Below are 21,032 nucleotides of genomic sequence, written 5' to 3'. Positions count from 1 at the left end.
CACAAATCTTCTAATCTGTCTGTGCTATCGGGTATTTTCTTTTGTGTAATCGCATTAACTTGAATTATCCACATTTACGGTAGACTGCCATTAAGTACACCATATCAAAGTATTGCTTAAACTCCGCATAATTCAGCTGAAAAGAACTGGAGACTTGGAGTAATCATTTCATGTTTTGTAAACAGCAGTGACTTCCCAAATTCGCCATCAGAGAAACAACTTCAGTACCTTGAATGCTACGTTGGATCATCAATAAGACCTAGAAGGTGCAAAGGCAGTTGTGACTAGGACAAAAGTTAACGAAGAGGAATCACTTTTTTTTTTGTTGTATCCAACATACCGGAAACGTCCAACAACTTAGGCTATTTGACGAGCCTCAAGATTCACACTGAAAAAGTGAATTACTTTTTGCACCAGTTTTATTTATGCAAATCGTATAGTCTAAATCGGATTTAGGCAGTGCTTACAAGATAATTTTAGCCATTGAGACGTTATATTGTAGGCACATGTTGGGGACCTTGTGACAAAACTGCACGTGATAGAAAACATCCTGATGTGAGATATGGATCCAGCGCCCAGAAACCATGTAATTAATTACCGAAAAAAGTAATAAAAATATTTTTTCATTTACCTGTGCCATTTAATGGAAAGAATTGTAATTATGGGCTGGTGTATGTTGATACAGATGAGTTTCTTGTTCCTTCATGTGTACCGCATTCTTTCTTAACATAATTGAGATCGTTAATTGAGAACATGATACAGGTTGTAACCATGAAATCTGTAACTTGCTTGTTGTAGGGTGGACGTGAAAAAATATTTTTTAGCGAATGAGAAGCGAAGTTGTAAACACATGTAGAGGACCTAACATTCAAAATAACATAGAAATAGACATCCAGAAAGACACTAGGCCTGGATTTTGTAAAAAAACGAGGGTGTTCTGAAATGCATATTATTTCATCTTTAATGGAAACTCATGCCGCTATGACACTTGTGAGTGTAAAATTGTGTAATATTTACGCAATGCATTAGCAATACCGTTAACATTCAACACTATAGCATAACTCTTGTATCGTAGAACATGTATGAATGATAGAAAATGTAACATACAGACAACAGAGGAAGCCAATAGCATCAAACAAATCAATTTCATTTACTAAGTAGTGAAGAAGAGATTCGGTTTTTCAGATTGCTCGATGCTAAAAAATCCTCAGCCCAAAAGATATAAACCGGTTCACGTGAGACATCACGTTTATTGTACGCAAAATGCATCCACATATTGACCTCATCTCTCTATGTACCCCTCATGAACGTAGGGATTCCGTTACTCTTGCAAGCACGTCTGTCCTAGATTTCTATAATAGGCAGTACTTCATAAAAAATTTCATGTAAATTGATTTTATGGCTAGCCAATGAGACTTTTTACTCTTTGTACTCCTTGCATCCATCTAATAAATCGCCAATCGCCTAGTGAAAGGCACTGGCCTCCCAATGCGGTCATTCAGATTCGGATCGCCGTGATTTTCCTAACTCGTTCAAGACGTACACCGATATGGTTCATTTCCAAAGAGTGCATACATATCCAGCTGAATTTCCACTCTTCGTCGAATGGCCTCGTCATCGACGGGTCTCTGAAGCCAGCAGTTCTTTTGTTTGTCTGTAAATCGTGAATGAAGAACAAATGTTGTTTGATACCAGTTTCTGGGCTGTTGAGTCACTAAATTGTCGCCATATTTCGTAACTGTCTTATTTCTTAAGCTTCTCGGGTGATAAGAATTCATATTTTGCCTTCCTTTAATTGTACTGACCATTAGTGGAGCAGTTACCTAGAATATTATTCATAGTATCCACCAAAATTATCCGACTTAAAAGCATTGCAGAATTACTACTACCAAGGTAATCTTCAATAACCATGAACTGAAGAATTTTTACGTACTTTTCTCCGATGCCTTATACGGCTCTTGAAATTTTGAAATGTGCAGCGGTGCTGTCGCTTCTTTGCACTTTCGTCTCATCGTCACTTCCAGTTCCCTAATTTGCTCTTCTATATGAAATATTAATAGCTTCCTTAAAAATAAAGTTGGCAGGCGTGTCTACTTCTGAAAGATGACGTCTATTCAAATTTCGCGCCGGTCGCATAAGAGCGGCGCTAGTAGCACCACTGTGAGGATGCAAATCAGGTTTGCTTAAGATACACGCTCTAACGCTCGTGACTGTTAGTTACCGTTGAGATTGGAGATGGTGAGTTGATGTTAGTAAAGAATGCCTTTAAGGTGACAAAGACGCCACTACCGACACCTCCCTGAGTTTGAACGATGTCGTGTAGCAGGGCTATGAGAATCTGTGAGTTCGATCTGCGATACTGCAGAAAGATTTGGCACGAATGTAGTGGCAGCTGTGGTCACGGGAATGCACGGTCGCAAGAGGACCAGGCTCCTGACGGCAACGTCGTACTACCGAGAGGAAGACCAGCATGTTTGGCGCATGGTACTGCATTTGCAGCAGCAATTTGAGGAGCAGTTGACACCACAGTGAGACAACGAACTATTTCAAATACGTATTTCAAGGACAGACGTCCTGTAACGTGTGTTCCACTGACCCCATACCGCCGCTATTTAGAAAATAGCGATTTAGAAAAGATTCTGTATGGCGTGGCAGGTGGCAGTTGGCGCTAAATAACGAAAAGTGTGAGGTGATCCACACGAGTTCCAAAAGAAATCCGTTGGAATTCGATTACTCGATTAATAGTACAATTCTCAAGGCTGTGAATTCACAAAGTACCTGGGTGTTAAAATTACGAACAACTTCAGTTGGAAAGACCACATAGATAATATTGTGGGGAAGGCGAGCCAAAGCTTGCGTTTCATTGGCAGGACACTTAGAAGATGTAACAAGTCCACTAAAGAGACAGCTTACACTACACTCGTTCGTCCTCTGTTAGAATATTGCTGCGCGGTGTGGGATCCTTACCAGGTGGGATTGACGGAGGACAACGAAAGGGTGCAAAAAAGGGCAGCTCGTTTTGTATTATCACGTAATAGTGGAGAGAGTGTGGCAGATATGATACGCGAGTTGGGATGGAAGTCATTAAAGCAAAGACCTTTTTCGTCGCGGCGAAATCTATTTACGAAATTTCAATCACCAACTTTCTCTTCCGAATGTGAAAATATTTTGTTGAGCCCAACCTACAAATGTAGGAATGGTCATCAAAATAAAATAAGAGAAATCAGATCTCGAACAGAAAGGTTTGTTGTTGTTGTGGTCTTCAGTCCTGAGACTGGTTTGATGCAGTTCTCCATGCTACTCTATCCTGTGCAAGCTCCTTCATCTCCCAGTACCTACTGCAACCTACATCCTTCTGAATCTGCTTAGTGTATTCATCTCTTGGTCTCCCTTTACGATTCTTACCCTCCACGCTGCCCTCCAATGCTAAATTTGTGATCCCTTGATGCCTCAGGACATGTCCTACCTACCGATCCCTTTTTCTAGTCAAGTTGTGCCACAAACTTCTCTTCTCCCCAATCCTATTCAATACCTCCTCATTAGTTACGTGATCTACCCACCTTATCTTCAGCATTCTTCTGTAGCACCACATTTCGAAAGCTTCTATTCTCTTCTTGTCCAAACTATTTATCGTCCATGTTTCACTTCCATACATGGCTACACTCCATACAAATGCTTTCAGAAACGACTTCCTGACACTTAAATCTATACTCGATGTTAACAAATTTCTCTTCTTCAGAAACGCTTTCCTTACCATTGCCAGTCTACATTTGATATCATCTCTACTTCTACCATCATCAGTTATTTTGCTCCCCAAATAGCAAAACTCCTTTACTACTTTAAGTGTCTCATTTTCCAGTCTAATTCCCCCAGAATCACCCGACTTAATTCGACTACTTTCCATTATCCTCGTTTTGCTTTTGTTGATGTTCATCTTATATCCTCCTTTCAAGACACTGTCCATTCCGTTCAACTGCTCTTCCAAGTCCTTTGCTGTCTCTGACAGAATTACAATGTCATCGGCAAACCTCAATGTTTTTATTTCTTCTCCCTGGATTTTAATACCTACTCCAAATTTTTCTTTTGTTTCATTTACTGCTTGCTCAATATACAGATTGAATAACATCGGGGAGAAGCTACAACCCTGTCTCACTCCCTTCCCAACCACTACTTCCCTTTCGTGCCCCTCGACTCTTATAACTGCCATCTGGTTTCTGTACAAATTGTAAATAGCCTTTCGCTCCCTGTATTTTACCCCTGTCACCTTTAGAATTTGAAAGACAGTATTCCAGTCAACATTGTCAAAAGCTTTTTCTAAGTCTACAAATGCTAGAAACGTAGGTTTGCCTTTCCTTAATCTAGCTTCTAAGATAAGTCGTAGGGTCAGTATTGCCTCACGTGTTCCAACATTTCTGCGGAATCCAAACTGATCTTCCCCGAGGTCGGCTTCTACCAGTGTTTTCATTCGTCTGTAAATAATTCGCGTTAATATTTTGCAGCTGTGACTTATTAAACTGATAGTTCGGTAATTTTCACATCTGTCAACACCTGCTTTCTTTGGGATTGGAATTATTATATTCTTCTTGAAGTCTGAGGGTATTTCGCCTGTCTCATTCATCTTGCTCACCAGATGGTAGAGTTTTGTCAGGACTGGCTTTCCCAAGGCCGTCAGTAGTTCTAATGGAATGTTGTCTACTCCGGGTGCCTTGTTTCGACTCAGGTCTTTCAGTGCTCTGTCAATCTCTTCACGCAGTATCGTATCTCCCATTTAATCTTCATCTACATCCTCTTCCATTTCCATAATATTGTCCTCAAGTACATCGCCCTTGTATAGACCCTCTATATACTCCTTCCACCTTTCTGCTTTCCTTTCTTTGCTTAGAACTGGGTTTCCATCTGAGCTCTTGATATTCGTACAAGTGGCTCTCTTTTCTCCAAAGGTCTCTTTAGTTTTCCTGTAGGCAGTATCTATCTTACCCCTAGTGAGATAAACCTCTACATCCTTACATTTGTCCTCTAGCCATCCCTGCTTAGCCATTTTGCACTTCCTGTCGATCTCATTTTTGAGACGTTTGTATTCCTTTTTGCCTGCTTCATTTACTGCGTTTTTATATTTTCTCTTTTCATCAATTAAATTCAATATTTCTTCTGTTACCCACGGATTTCTACTAGCCCTCGTCTTTTTACCTACTTGATCCTCTGCTGCCTTCACTACTTCATCCCTCAAAGCTACCCATTCTTCTTCTACTCTATTTCTTTCCCCCATTCCTGTCAATTGCTCCCTTATGCTCTCCCTGAAACTCTGTACAGCCTCTGGTTTGGTCAGTTTATTCAGGTCCCATCTCCTTAAATTCCCACCTTTTTGCAATTTCTTCAGTTTTAATCTATAGTTCATAACCAATAGATTGTGATCAGAGTCCACATCTGCCCCTGGAAATGTCTTACAATTTAAAATCTGGTTCCTAAATCTCTGTCTTTATATAATGTATCTGATACCTTTTAGTATCTCCAGGGTTCTTCCATGTATACAACCTTCTTTTATGATTCTTGAACCAAGTGTTAGCTATGATTAAGTTATGCTCTGCGCAAAACTCTACCAGGCGGCTTCCTCTTTCATTTCTTCCCCCAATCCATATTCACCTACTACGTTTCCTTCTCTCCCTTTTCCTACTCTCGAATTCCAGTCACCTTCACTACCTGAATAATTTCTTTTATCTAATTATACATTTCTTCAATTTCTTCGTCATCTTTAGAGCTAGTTGACATATAAACTTGTACTACTGTAGTAGGCGTGGGCTTCGTGTCTATCTTGGCCACTATAATACGTTCACTATGCTGTTTGCAGTAGCTTACCCGCACTCCTATTTTTTTATTCATTATTAAACCTACTCCTGCATTACCCCTATTTGATTTTGTATTTATAACCCTGTATTCACCTGACCAGAAGTCTTGTTCCTCCTGCCACCGAACTTCACTAATTCCCACTATATCTAACTTTAACCTATCCATTTCCCTTTTTAAATTTTCTAACCTACCGGCCCGATTAAGGGATCTGACATTCCACGCTCCGAACCGTAGAACGCCAGTTTGCTTTCTCCTGATAACGACATACTCCTGAGTAGTCCCTGCCCGGAGATCCGAATGGGGTACTATTTTACCTCCGGAATATTTTACCCCAGAGGACGCCACCATCATTTAACCACACAGTAAAGCTGCATGCCGCCGGGAAAAATTACGGCTGTAGTTTCCCATTGCTTTCAGCCGTTCGCAGTACCAGCACAGCAAGGCCGTTTTGGTTAGTGTTACAAGGCCAAATCAGTCAATCATTCAGACTGTTGCCCCTGCAACTACTGAAAAGGCTGCTGTCCCTCTTCGGGAACCACACGTTTGTCTGGCCTCTCAACAGATACCCCTCCGTTGTGGTTGCACCTACGGTGCGGCTATCTGTATCGCTGAGGCACGCAAGCCTCCCCACCAACGGCACGGTTCATGGGGGGGGGGGGGGGGGCAGAAAGGTTTAGGTGTTCGTTTTTCCCGCGCGCTGTTCGGGAGTGGAATGGTAGAGATATAGTATGATTGTAGTTCGATGAACCCTCTGCCAAGCACTTAAATGTTAATTGCAGAGTAATCATGTCGATGTAGATGTATTTGCGACTTTACTGATGAAAGCTGGTTCTGCCTCGCTGCCAGTTATGCTCTGCGCAAAACTCTACCAGGCGGCTTCCTCACAGCACAGATTTGGGACACTGCGTACTTCTATTGACTGAGCAAGTGCCTCGCTGCCAATGATGGCTGTGTGATGGTTAGGAGGAGGCCAGCTGTGGGCCTGCAAACAATCTGCCTACGTGCCAGACACACTGAGCCTACACGTGGAGTTATGGTGTGGGCTGCTATTTTGCATGGCAGCAGGAGCTCTCCTGTGGTTGTTCCACGCACCATGACTGTAAATTTCTGCGTTAATCTGGTGATTCGACCTGTTGTACTGCCAGTCATGAACAATATTCCAAGGGGTGCTTGCCAACAGGATAACGCTCGGCCACATATCGCTGTTGTAACCCAGCATTCTGTACAGGGTGTCGACATATTGCTTTGATCTGCTCGATCACCAGATCTGTCCTCAATCGAGCACATATGGGACATGATCGGACGAAACTCCAGCTTGATCCACAAACAGCATTAACCGTCCCTGTGTTGACTGAGCAAGTGCAACAGGCAAGCAAGTCCAGACCACAAACTGATATCCGGCAGCTTTACAATGCAATTCATGCACGTTTGCATGCTTGCATTCAACATTCTGACGGCCACGCCGGTTATTAATATACCAGTATTTCACATACATTTGCAGTGGCTTCTCTCGCGCTTACTTAATCTGCGGTCTTGTCCTGTTAATCACTTAAATATGTTACCTAGACAAATGTATTCCCGAATTACGTTACTCTTCATTAATTATTTTTTGGTGTTGCGGTTTTATTTCCATCGGGGTATTTTCTGCTGTAGTGAAAGACTGGTGTTACAGATTTTCAGCACAGATTTGGGACACTGCGTACTTCTATTGATTGCAGATATTTACTCTGTACTTCTGTTTGACGAGAGTGAAACCGGTATCGTACAAACCACGCCGTAGATAAGACGGCTTGAGATATGTTAGCAAAGATCTGAATTCTGAGACAAAAAGTTACCTTCCACCTTTTTTCCTTCGACATTTCTAAAAGTTATCAAGAAGTGTAAATAAACAACCGCGTAAAACAGGAAAAATTACTGTAGGAAACGTTTACAAACGTACGTATTTCTGGAAAGTTGATTAATATGTTGCGTCGACTCTTTCACAATATCCTTTTTTATTCGCTAAATTACATTTCGAACCATATATTCATCTTTATGGCTTCAGTTAGTTATTAAGGCCGGTCATTGCGATGTTACCGCGATGGAAACGCATTATGCTTTGAATGAAGTATTGGTTATTCGTATACAGCAGCACAGCTTCACTTCAAACATAGACGTCTGTCTTATATACACAGAATGTAAAGACGTTTATGATCAATTTATACCAAGCCAACGTCTGTGTAGTGTATGGAAGCGAAATAACTTAAAGATATCATTCACGACGAAACGGCACACCATTCATAAATATGTGATACAGTCGCATTGACGTAGCAGTGAGGCTTTCGTGAAGCCATAATGATGAAATCGTATTTCGAAATGCGCGTTAACAAGTGAAGTATGCAATTGTAAAACAGCAGACGAAATGTGCCATTCATTATTTCGTTTCTCACTGTCTCAGAGTTCCAAGATCAAGTACTGTAAAAAAAGGAAATTCTTCTAGTTAAAGCAGAGTCTGAAGATAATTGTATTGTCAGTGTCATTAAATCAGACGAGATACCCGTCAGAAACCTTTCGAATAACCTCTTAATAAGTGTTCATATTGTTTCAGTGTCTACAGAAATCTTTTTTACACCTTTTTAGTGTTATAGTTGTAAATATTTTTTCTAATTTTATCATTCGTCGGCTCCATTGTTGCAAACAGTGGGTTTTTCTTTCCTCAAACAAATGTTTAGTAAATTTACGAGGACTTTTACGAACAATAGAAAACTTTCTCTCACAACACGAGCAGCCTTACGCACACACTAACGTTATGCAGCCTTAATGCGTACGTTGATGTCTCAGACCAATTGTGCTCCTAGTGGTAATTCATTTTAAAATCATATCTGGCTCCAGCATTTCTGATCCGTGTCAGCGCCTGTTTCGTAGTTTTACTGCTTTTCCCGTATACATTAATGTAACTAAGCTTCCTTTTGTTCACGCGATATTGACTTGCTGCTTTCTTTGCCACGTTAGCTTTTCGCACAATATTTTGCGTTACGGCTTGTCCAAACGAAAGTTTTGGAAATAAAATATGAAGACCAAGGTTTGATGATTTTCAGATCACCATCATCCATTCATGTCCATTGTGCATTCCGACGGACTTAGGCAATTCCAACAGGACAATGCGACACACCACACGTCCCATATTGTTAGAGTGTGGCTCCAGGAATACTTTTCTGAGTTTAAACACTTCCGCTGGCCACCAAATTCCCCAGACATGAACATTATTGAGAATATCTGGGAAGCCTTGCAACGTGCTGTTCAGAAGAGATCTCCATCCCCTCGTACTCTTACGGATTTATGGACAGCCCGCAGGATTTACGGCGTCGATCCCCTTCAGCACTACTTCAGACATCAGTTGAATCCATGCCACGTCGTGTTGCGCCACTTCTCCGCGCTCGTGGGGGCTCTACACGATATCAGGCAGGTGTACCAGTTTCTTTGGTCTTCAGTGTAGCATAATGCCTTTAATCTGTCGTTATGAACTGGATATTTAGCCACTCCCTTGCCAGCTTTGGAGCCTGACGCCAAAGCATCATTATTTCTTTTTCCGACATTGTGGTTGGATATGTATCACTGTCATGGTGAACCGGTGACGAACGATCCGTGTGTTCCGATCTTCCACAAGTTGTCCGCTACCTGAAGACCGCCAGCACAGTGTTCAGTCCTTATCGTAAGGAGTACATACTGCTCACTGGCTGTGGCTATGAATAAAGTTTTATGCCAGCTCTAAATGGTTTATGAAGACTATCTGCAAAGAGCAAGAGACGATGCGCTGAGAGGCCACTAGCCGAAACGCGGGTCTGTTTTTGAAACGGACTTCTGCGAACATCTAATGCATCACGATCTTACGAAGGCGAAACGCTTATGCAAGCACGTTTGGCGTCGAGTCTCCTGACCACCGAGATAGTGAAATGAGAGCTGTCCCTAAACACAGAATAGTTACAAGTTGAATAAGCAGATTAAGGTAATGTTCTCTGTGCCACTCGGTGCCCGAAAATAAACTAAATTTTATAGAGTCTTTCTTCATGCAAAATACGGATTAAATTATTATGTCTTTATAATAGAATTTTTCATGTAAAGAGGGAAATAAATCACGAAGAAATAGTGCACAAGAATGAAGCTGTTGCACTTCGTCGTGAACCATTTATTCCTGTAGGAATGTCGCCGGTTAAGCCTCTTACATTCCCATATGAACTACACAACTGAAAGGTACTCATCAAAAGCATTAACGTTGGCTTAGAAATCGCCCGAACATTGTTCCACGCAGTTCGCCAAATGCTACTTTGAACAGCAGTAGAAGTACACAACTGACTGATGGAATGAGTGGGTGTTAATGCATAAGATATCTCAGGGGTACACTTTACTATCTCCTTTGTGGCTGTGACTGATACAGCTAGCTAAAAATTATCTTCTTATTACATAATGTCCACTTAAGGTTAAAAGATAATGTTTCATACCATAAACACCTATGTACAAGAAGTGCTGATACAATTCGAGTACAAGATGACCGTAAAGAATGTCTGATGGCGTAGTGATTTACGGAACAAGAGCGCTACAAATATTTCAATGAGCTTCAGGCTTTCACAGACTAAAATGAAGAATGTAATTTCCATCTTTATTGAAAGATGCGTGACAAAACAAACAAAAAGAAACCCTCTGCTCCATCTACAAGCGTCGCCGTAGGCCTGTAATTTACATGCGCTTATAGAAGCACTTTGGACAATTACATTCCAAGACCAGGTCCCACTACAGCGCCCCAGAAAAGAGACCATTCGTATGAATCTAAGACAAGTTAATTCGAGAGTTGAAATGATTGTCCTGTTGGAATTGCTTAAGTCCGTCGGAATGCACAATGGACATGAATGGATGATGGTGATCAGACAGGATGCTTACATACGTGTCACCTGTGAGAGTCGTATCTAGGCGTATTAGGGTCCCATATCACTCCAGCTGCACACGCCCCACACCATTACGGAGCTTCAACCAGCTTGAACAGTCCCCTGCTGACATGCAGGGTCTATGGATTCATAAGGTTGTCTCATACCGCACAGATCCATCCGCTCGATGCAATTTGAAACGAGACTCGTTACAGCAGGCAACATGTTTCCAGTCATCAATAGTCAAATGTCGGTGTTGATGGGCCCAGGCGAGGCGTAAAGCCTTGTGTCGTGCAGTCATCAAGGGTACACGAGTGGGCCTTCGGCTCCGAAAGTCCATATCGATGATGTTTCGTTGAATGGTTCGCACGTTGACACTTGCTGGTGGCCCATCATTGAAATGTGCATCATTTTGCGGAAGAGTTGCACTTCCGTCACGCTGAACGAAACTCTTCAATCGTCGTTGGCCCCGTTCTTGCAGGATCTCTTTCCGACCGCAGCGATGTCGGAGATTTGATGTTTTACCAGATTCCTGATAATCACGATACACTCGTGAAATGCTCACACGGGAAAATCCTCACTTCATCGCTACGTCGGAGGTGCTGTCTCCCATCGCTCGTGCGCCGACTATAACACCAAGTTCAAACTCACTTAAGTCTTGATAACCTGCCATTGTAGCAGCAGTAACCGATGTAACAACTGTGCCAGACACTTGTCTTTTTATATAAGCGTTGCCGACCGCAGCGCCATATTCTGCCTGTTTACATATCTCTGAGTTTGAATAGGCATCCCTATACCAGTTTCTTGGGCGCTTCAGTGTAGTTCAGTTGAAAAGTGATAGAGACTGGATTCTGCCATTGAATCGTTATTGAAACGATACTGACTTCCGTCTAAAGTGATTTATTTGAATCACGGAAGCTATCGATATGTCTGGCTCAGTTATAACTAAAAAAACGGCAATATTTAATATAGTGTTACAATGTTCGTATATAAATTTACATTTTTTCCCAATCTCTTTTAGCAGAGCCAGGTAAACATTGGAACTGCGTAACTATGGTGTACCTTACAGTGTCGAAATTGTGTATAAGGTTGGAATTTTTGGGTTATTGAATGGAGAAAATGTTTTGTAGCACGTAGTTTCTGATAGATGTTTGCTACATTGTGACGTACGTTAAAACGTCCATAAGTAATCATTGCGTTACGTGCTCCCTTGTTCTGGCATTGTGTTTGAAAGTGACCCACTGAACGTGTTGTTTATAGTGGAGCGATAAAGGAGACTAATACAGTTGCGCTGGAACTATGTACTTGTTCCGGCAGTCAGCAATACACTTGTGGTATCGTGCAATGGATCCAGTGGAAAATCAGGTACTTACTCAAGACTCCATTAGAGTGGAGCATGATTTTTCTGCGTGCTTCGGAGATTTTATCACTAATCTCTCCGACGCTAGAATAGAAATGAAATGGGACCAGATATTCACCAACGGAGTGAGAAAAAATGATTTGCTCGAAAACTGGTTTTGAACATTGATGTTCGATGTATATGTCCGATAACGGGGTCGTACCGTGTTTTACCGAACCATTTGGGGTGATAGTGTAAGACAAAAGACTCATGTTCGAGAAGAGATTCGGATGTCCACGCTGCGAACCTGAATTGCGTTAACCGTGAAGTTGGAAACCGAACTACAGTCATCCTGAGTATATTATTAACTACAGCGTCTGTGTTACCGCTCCAGTTTCATTACAAACGGCTGCAATTGATTGCGAGTGTATTCTAACTTCATGTGCCCATGTAAGTAGGCTGTTTAGGTTTTTTTATTGGTAACGCCACCTCTGTATGAAAATCACTGGCTGTGCCGTGTGCAGTCTGTGGCTGCTTTTCATTGTTGTAATACTCGCCATTGTAGTGTTAGGCAGCTGGCTGTGAACAGCGCGTAGCGTTGGGCAGTTGGAGGTGAGCCGCCAGCAGTGGTGGATGTGGGGAGAGAGATGGCGGAGTTTTGTAATTTGTCATGAACTGCTATATATATATATGATGATATCAAGGTAAATACATTCTTTGTTCTCTATTAATATCTTTCATTTGCTAACTATCCCTATCAGTAATTAGTGCCTTCCATAGTTTGAATCTTTTATTTAGCTGGCAGTAGTGGCGCTCGCTGTATTGCAGTAGCTTGAGCAGCGAAGATTTTTGTGAGGTAAGTGATTTGTGAAAGGTATAGTTTAATGTTAATCAGGGCCATTCTTTTGTAGGGAATTTTGAAAGTCAGATTGCGTTGCGCTAAAAATATTGTGTGTCAGTTTAAGCACAGTTCTGTAAAATTGTTCAAAAGGGGACGTTTCAAGCTTTGTCCGTTTAGTGAACATTACCTTATGTGCCGCGAGACACATTTACCGACCGTACAGTATTTCTTTCCATGCCGGTCATGAATGGGTTGTAGATAGAGTGATTGTGTTTAAGCGTTATGTCCCAACTGTTACCAGTGTATCTTGGTGATAAGCGGGAGTGCGATATATCATGGACTGGAGAGCTTTCTTTGCTTCCGCTCTCAAAGGCACTTCTTACAATACCCTAAGTCGTTTTTCGCAAGATACTAGACGTCTTTCATCACGTGAGTGCCCTTTGAGCGGCTTCAACAATTCTGTTACCATCTTTCGCGAGACAGACAGGTGAGTGACCGTTTCCGTTGTCTTAAAGGGTATGCGATCGATGCTTCCTGTTGGTCGAATGTGTGACGTGGATCTCACATGTTTCAGCAGTAACCCAGTGCATATCGTAATAGTGTTCGGTAGACTTTCTCTTTGGTAGACAATCTATGTTTTCCATGTAACCTAGCAATAAAACGAAGCCTGACCTTTGCGTTACGCACAACAGAATGTGTGATGATTCCCCTTAATATATACTCACATTTTTATTGTCAGTTATTTATGTAACTCGACTGATTCTAGGTTTAGATAATTGATTGTACAGTCAAAGGCCTACTGCATTTTTACTTTTGGTGAAGTGCAAATTTATTTTCCGGTCTTTATATCAGGCATAATGTTATCAAGATTTAGCAATATTTTACAACATTATTGTTGGTTAATAGAGTCATCTATGAGAAATCTACTATTATCACACACGTTCTGGTAAGCCAGTAATTGACACATAATGACGCTATTATGCTTTGCCGCTGCATTCTCGATATTATTAGTGTATCTGTGAAGGAGCCTAATATGGGAATACGCGCAGCATTCCGATCGTCAAGTCAAATCCGACCGCAACATCAAGGTGACGCTAGGTCGCCGATCATCTACGTTGTTAAGAGGAGTAACACATTTTCATTGTTTATTTCAGATATCGGCGCTGCGTAAACAGATCTCCCAATTGCAGAGAGAACCGCGCGACGGCGCTGCGGAGGTAAGTTAAGTCCAGTTCACGGCAGTCGCTAGGGTTTGTGTAAGACCAAAGAAGCGGTGCTGCAAATAAAACGACAGTGACACGCTGACTGTGATACTGCAACTACTACTTTTAAGCAACTGCGCGGCAAGAACAGCACAAGTAAGGCTTTACGATATATGGTGTTCATCAGTGACCTATTATTATCATTATAGATCTAAGAAAGTACCACATGCTGTACTGAAGAGGTATATGTTACTTGGTCGCTTTGGTGGCGCTGAGTATGCTGACTTATAAGACAAGGAACTGACACACATCCAAACAGAGGTCGCGCATCGTCTTCATATGCTACAGTAACTAGCCAAAGATAACTTTTGCGGGAGGTTTTCCATACTTGAACATGAAAATTTCGGCCAAGGACCTGACTTCCACATCAGAAACACTATACACAAGCAGTTACAATACAATGAAACCTTTTTACGTTCATAAGTGAAATATATGCCGCGATTAGCATCGTTGTCAAGCTAGTTTTGTGGGCCGCAACATGACTCTAACTGGATCCATGCGTTTCGAGAGCAGTGGCCTACCAGTTTTGCTATTCGTGTATGGCTCACGAACCACTTAAAGTTTGAAGGTATCACTCGTGTCTCTACGTAACTTCCAACCTCCATGGAGGCTATCATCCTGCAGTGTTACTGGAATAGCGGCCTCTAGATGATACAGCAGAGAAATCGACTTGATTAATAATTTCAGTAATGTTCATCGCAGCGTATAAACAAAAAAAAGGTCTTCTCGGTAAAGCTGTGTGTAAGTCGAGCACTAATCATCAATTAAAGTACATTTACAGTTAGAACAAAGTTTTCACACGACTTGCCTCCCATACGATTACTGACGTCTCTGGCATTAGGAATGACATCCGACCAGAGACTTATAAGAAAAATTGACAAATCCTTGCCGGTCAATTGCCAGTTATTAATTAACCTTCCATTGGAAGAGTCAGGTGCGCAAGAAATGAATGACGATTAAAAGCTTCATATAGGAAACACGTTTCGACAAGTTTCCTATCCGTCATCCTCAGAGTGTCACACTGCCGATAAACTGAGATGATTTCATCGGTGGAATTCACCACAGAAGCCTGCAGTCTGAATCAGGAATTTTCGTACCGGAGTAGAGCTTAACAGACACTACGTCGAGTTTAGTTGTTACCTTTTCTTCTACTTTTACTGAGATCACCTTACAAAATGTATCCTTTTGTTGTTTATTCACAGGTCTGAAATGGGTTGCAAACGGAAGTGTAGAATTGCGCTGTAAGATGTAGTAGCTGAGTTCATTCGCTTCGTGTAACCCACACTATCTTGTTATATTCTATTTATTTCGTGTTAGAAACGATAATTTGAAAGTACAAAAAAATCAAATACTGTTTCAATAGTTACTAAATAAACATATCCCAAATAACGATGCACAGCTGTATGGACTTAAGTGTCTGTCTGTAAACAGATCTGCAGCAGTGTCTTCCCAGTGTTATGGCAAGTTGCACGTACCACATTCGAGAGTACATTGTCTATTCTCTACTTCCCTGTGCAGTAGCACGCACGAGAGCGCTGGGTCTTGTAGAAAGCCCTGTTTCACTAAGTGGCCCTTTGGTCTGCGAAACATTATTGAGAGTCAGTTAAATGGGCTTCTACGCATACCACCTGTCTGCTATCCAGCTGGTTTCTCCTCGGCAGATCTCGTCCACTGGTTTTGTTTCCCCGCAGGTAGTCCGTGACACAAGCTGTATGACATTACTCACGAATGTCGTATATTTTAGTTCTAGGATAAACGCATAGTTTTTGTCAGAATAACGCACAATAACGTGGCCACCCACCCCGCAGACAGGGCTCCTCTCGTGGTGTATTCCTCGGTTTGTAGCACAATCGATCTCCAGTATCGCATTAGGGATCATACAGGCCTAACACCCGTCGCTGTAGGTTCTATCCTGCCCTCCACGACAACACAACTTTTAGTCCGATTTGTACCGACAGCTTCAAGAACGATGAGAAAGTTGGCTGTGCGTTCACCGATAAAATGTTTATGAACAACGCGCTCTTCCTACTGTTCAGTATCTAAACTGTAGAATTAGTTCCGATGCACAGAACTATGAGCTCTCAACATACTTACAAACCTATGTGGGCCGGAAACACTGACGGGAAAAAAAATCACAGCCCCAAGGGAGGAGTTGTTCGACATGAACGGAAGTTGGTAGGCGTGTTTCTACGTCTTGGTCCGTCAGACTTTGCAAATGGCGTCAAGCTACCGTAACGTCTATTCATATTCCGCGCCAGTCGCATAAGAGTGGCGCTAGTAGCATCAGGATGCAAATCAGATTTGCTTCAAATACACGCTGTAACGGTCGTGAGCGTTAGTTATCTTTAAGACTGGAAATTGTGTGTTGATGTTAGTCAGGAATACACTTAAGGTAACATAGACGCCATTAACAGCATTTCACTGAGTTTGAACGAGATCGTGCAATAGGGCTGTGATATCCACACATGCCAAAAAAGTCACTACGGTCCTTAATGAAACATGCAGGCTAACAACAGGATGCATGAAACCCACTCCACTTGGGAAAATATACGAAGCAGATGGATTCTAATCTCCTGAATCCAGAAGAATTGCGCACGAACATACAGAAAAATTTAAACAGATTTTTGACGAGCGCCACCCGCTGCATGGTTCTTCATGTGGACGTAGCAGACTTAAATCCCGCAAGAGATTTCTCACTAGTGAATTGAACGAGCCTCCGAAGGACTACCCTGCCTCTCGAGAAATACCCAGCGGCAGTACATCAAGCTGGAAGATTTGGAGAACACTGAACCGCATCAGAACAGGCGTAGCACCAGTTAAAGCAAACCTAGTCAAATGGGGCTTCAAGGACGGAGACAACAAATGCGACTGTGGTGAAGTTCAGGATATGGAACACCTTCTACAGTGTTCCATCTGCCCCACGAATGTCGTATATTTTAGTTCTAGGATAAACGCATAGTTTTTGTCAGAATAACGCACAATAACGTGTCCACCCACCCCGCAGACAGGGCTCCTCTCGTGGTGTATTCCTCGGTTTGTAGTACAGTCGATCTCCTTGACGAACTATGGCTCGAGAAGAGAGAAACATTGGACTTGGCCCGACATTGGGTTTTGAAACAAATCTCCAGACACGAAAAAGTAAAGTAAGTGAAGAAAGGCTTGGCATGAGTATAGTCACTACAGACGATTGCTAGCAGTGGTTGTTGGTTGGTTTGCGGGATTGAAGGGACCAGACTGCTATGGTCATCGGTCCTGGCAGTGGTGGTCACAAGAATGTACAATCGCAAGAAGACCAGGCTACAGATGGCTATGTGACACTACCGAGTCGGAAGACCATCGTGTTGACCATTTGGCTCTGTCGCATGGTACTGCATCTGTAGCAGCAATTGGCACCACAGTGTCACAACGAACTGTTACAGATCGGTTACAGCTCCGAGCTAGACGCCCTTAGCGTGCATTCCACTAAACCCAAACCATCGCCATTTGCGACTTCAGTGGTGTGTTTACTGATAATAGCTGGTTCTGCCACTGTGCCAATGACGGCCGTGTGTTGGTTAGGAGGAGGCCGGTTGAGGGCCTGGAGCCAACTTGTCTGAGTACTACATTGAACCTAGGTCTGCAGTTATGTGCTGGGGCACGATTTTATGATAGCAGGATCACTTTTATGGTTAGCCCACGCACCCCGACTGCAAATTTCTTCGTAATCTGCAGATTTGACCACTTGTACTGCCAGTCATGAACGGTATTCCAGGGCGTGTTTTCCAACAGGATAACTCTCGCCCACATACCGCTGTTGTAACCCAGCATGCTGTACAGTGTGTCGACATGTTGTCTTAGCCTGCACGATTACCAGATTTGTCTCCAATCGAGCACACATGGGGCATGATCACACGAAATCTCCAGCGTGATCCACAAACAGCTTTAACCGTGCCTGTAGTGATCGACCAAGTGCAATAGGCATGGAACTCAATCTCTCAAACTGACATCCTGCACGTGTACAACACAATGGATCCACGTTTGCATTTTTGGATGAACACCGGTTGTTAATGTACCAGCATTTCACATTTGCAAGAGCTTATCTCGCGCTTACATTAACCCGTGATCTTGCAATCTTAATCAGATATATTACGTAGACAAATGTATTGCCGAAATTTCATTACTCTACATAGTTATTTTTTTGCGTTGTGGTATTTCGTCTGTCAGTGTATTTCCCTACGCAGGACTCTCTCAGCAGTTTGAAGGCGATTGATAATTACGCTTGGACTCATCTGTTGGCGTTCACCATTCACGAACTTTTATGCGACCTCGAGAATAAAGGATCTTCGGTTGTTTTCCTCTAGATGGTGTGCTACTTTGGCATCTTGGGCGCGGATCGTGCTGATAAATCAGTTAAAGAAGCCTCCACAGTGTATCTTCTGTCAATACCAATCCGAAAAGCTGACTTACCATCGCGTCTCAGAAGACTTATCTCACATTGGGAAGACAAGCGGATGTCCAACCTCCGATTCAACACCGTTCTCCTTAAATCATTTCCTGTGATCAGCGTCGCAGCTCTTGAAGCGACTCAGTCTGCATTACTCGGGAAACTCTTCTATTGGCCTGTTGATTGTGAGGATAAAGAGACTAATGACCACGCTGTTACCTCCCTTGAAAATTCCGTCACCATCGTAACCAGCGTACCTGATTTGGAGAGTGGACAAGTTGTACAAGCCTTCTGGCCGTTGAAAAGCTCTTGCACTCTTGCAATCGAAGGTGGCTGCTGCAGCCGGATAAGAGGTTATTAGGCGCGGACAGGCAGCGCCGGCCGAGGAGGTGGCCGGCGTTTGAGCACCCCTGGGGCAGCGTTATCAGCGCGAGAAAGCGCAACGTGGGCGCGATAGCGCGGCGCGTCCTGCGACGCCACACCTAGCCGGCGGGCAGCCCACGCGGCGTGCGACCACGTCGCTGACTGCTCGGCTGCTGCAGCCGTTGCACGAGACAATAATTGTAGACTGCGAGAGCGAAATGTCCAAATGTAAGGAAACAGGGAAAAAACCATGACAGATTCACATTGCAAATCATTTCATTCGAAAGAATGCACATTCTGGTAGCTTAGCGCCATTTTCACCATCTGACAGAGAAAGTGTTGCAAAAATGTAATAAGTTTAGAATTAAAAAAAATATATAAAAATGTGGATAAAGACGTAAGTGATACGCTTCATTTCTAAGGAATTACTGAATGTGCACAGCATCACTTCAATTATTTCCGAGGAGTAACTAAGAACACTGTGTTGAAGTCTCTGACACAACGGGAAATAAAATTCTCTGTATTTCACCCCGAGAAAATCGGCTGTGGCCCTTCTTTTTCTTAGCACTTAATTTGTTGGCCAATGGAATGCGAGGAATTCATCTAGGAATCCCAAAGTTACACGCTATTTTGTTTTGCTGTACAGTACGCAGTTAATTTCTAATGCATACTCCCTACATATTGGCGATGGAACAGTGACAAAGTTAGTACTAAAAAAGTGTATGTTTGTGCTTATAGTCGCAATTCACCTATTTTGCCTACTGTCGACAATACCACCCTCAGGCTATCCTGTGATCAAAAAATATGATTACATAGCTAGAAAAGTAGTGAAAGAGCAATTTTCGAACATTTTATTCATTATGACAGCAAACGCATGGTATATAGTGAACCTTAAAATGTATAGGTAGCCTCTTACCCCTGGCAAGCAGTCACCACACTTGTTTCCCTAGTAGGTGTGTCAAAAACTGAAATAAAAGATCAGTGTTGAGCTGTAAATAGATATAAATTGCGGCCAGCAGTGATTGAACTGAACCCCTCTATTGTACAGAGTCTATTTACATTTATTATTATTTTTTGTTTCTGAAAAAAATTACGGTAAAAGATATCTAAAAAACGCATAAAATTTGAAAATAAGAAGTTCTATAACAAATTAGTCCCCACTATAATAAAAAACTAAAGGTAAAATCCCAAATGTGTTTAACCAAGTTTATATTTTACTATTACATACAGTTTATACCACTGTAAAACACCAATATGACCACAAATCTTTATATTTCTAATTATTTCAGCTTGCATCGCGTTGTCGTGGCTCTGAGCAGCAGCTGTCGCTTTGTTACATATTGATGTATTTTTATTCATAGCTAACTATTCTTTTTTATGTTTCTAATCTTGCCTTTCATTTTCATCATAAAGCAGTGGGCACAAAAGCTACGCGTCAAAAAACAACTGAAATGAAGTAAAATGTACTACTGCTTTTTGCTTCTAGGAAAGCTAACGAGAAACATGTTATAGCATGTTCACTACCGCGGTCAGACACGCTAGGCACATTTGACGTTGCTAATGTCACGAACAAAGGAATTTAACAGACTATTAAATCTGGTGAACGTCTTTTGTCGTACAAGGAGGCTTCTCTGGTGCTTCCAACCTGTCTCAAGTTGTTAACCGTGGCACATTCAGCAGTTTACGAAAACAAAAAAAAAAAAAGCCGAAAACGTGGTCAAGTTGTTAACCGTGGCACCTTCAGCAGAATACGAAAAAAAACCGAAAATATAGAAGGTGATGTAGGTCCCCTGCTGTTGCTAATCTACATAAACGATTTAGGATTCTGGAGTACTGCTGTACAGTGTGGGATCCGCGACGGAAGGCATAGAAAAACTTCAAAGACGGGCAGCTCGTTTTCATTAAGCGAAACAGAGGAGAAGCCCCACGGATATGATACGTGAATTGGGGTGGCAATCATTAAAAGAAAGGCGTTTCGTTGTGGCATATGGAAGATTAATGCTCCTGGTTGCACGCCAATGCCTCATGGATTTTGTATCATGCTAGTCTTCTCCTTATTTAT

At 42.3% G+C, this 21,032-nt stretch overlaps 1 protein-coding gene across 2 annotated transcripts in view; it reads left to right on the top strand.

The window, feature by feature from the left end:
* The window catches only part of LOC126236744 (thyroid receptor-interacting protein 11-like), a 462,638-nt gene that overhangs the window by 118,755 nt on the left and 322,851 nt on the right, over positions 1–21,032 (top strand). For both annotated transcript variants that reach the window (XM_049946279.1, XM_049946278.1), the window contains exon 3: positions 14,077–14,139. In XM_049946279.1, the coding sequence (XP_049802236.1) occupies positions 14,077–14,139 (63 nt within the window). The remainder of the gene's footprint in view (positions 1–14,076; positions 14,140–21,032) is intronic.

Source organism: Schistocerca nitens, chromosome 2 (genome assembly GCF_023898315.1).
Source record: "Schistocerca nitens isolate TAMUIC-IGC-003100 chromosome 2, iqSchNite1.1, whole genome shotgun sequence".
Taxonomy (NCBI): Eukaryota; Metazoa; Arthropoda; class Insecta; order Orthoptera; family Acrididae; genus Schistocerca; species Schistocerca nitens.
Note: the sequence above shows the minus strand (reverse complement) of the source record. Positions and strands in the feature narration are given on the sequence as shown.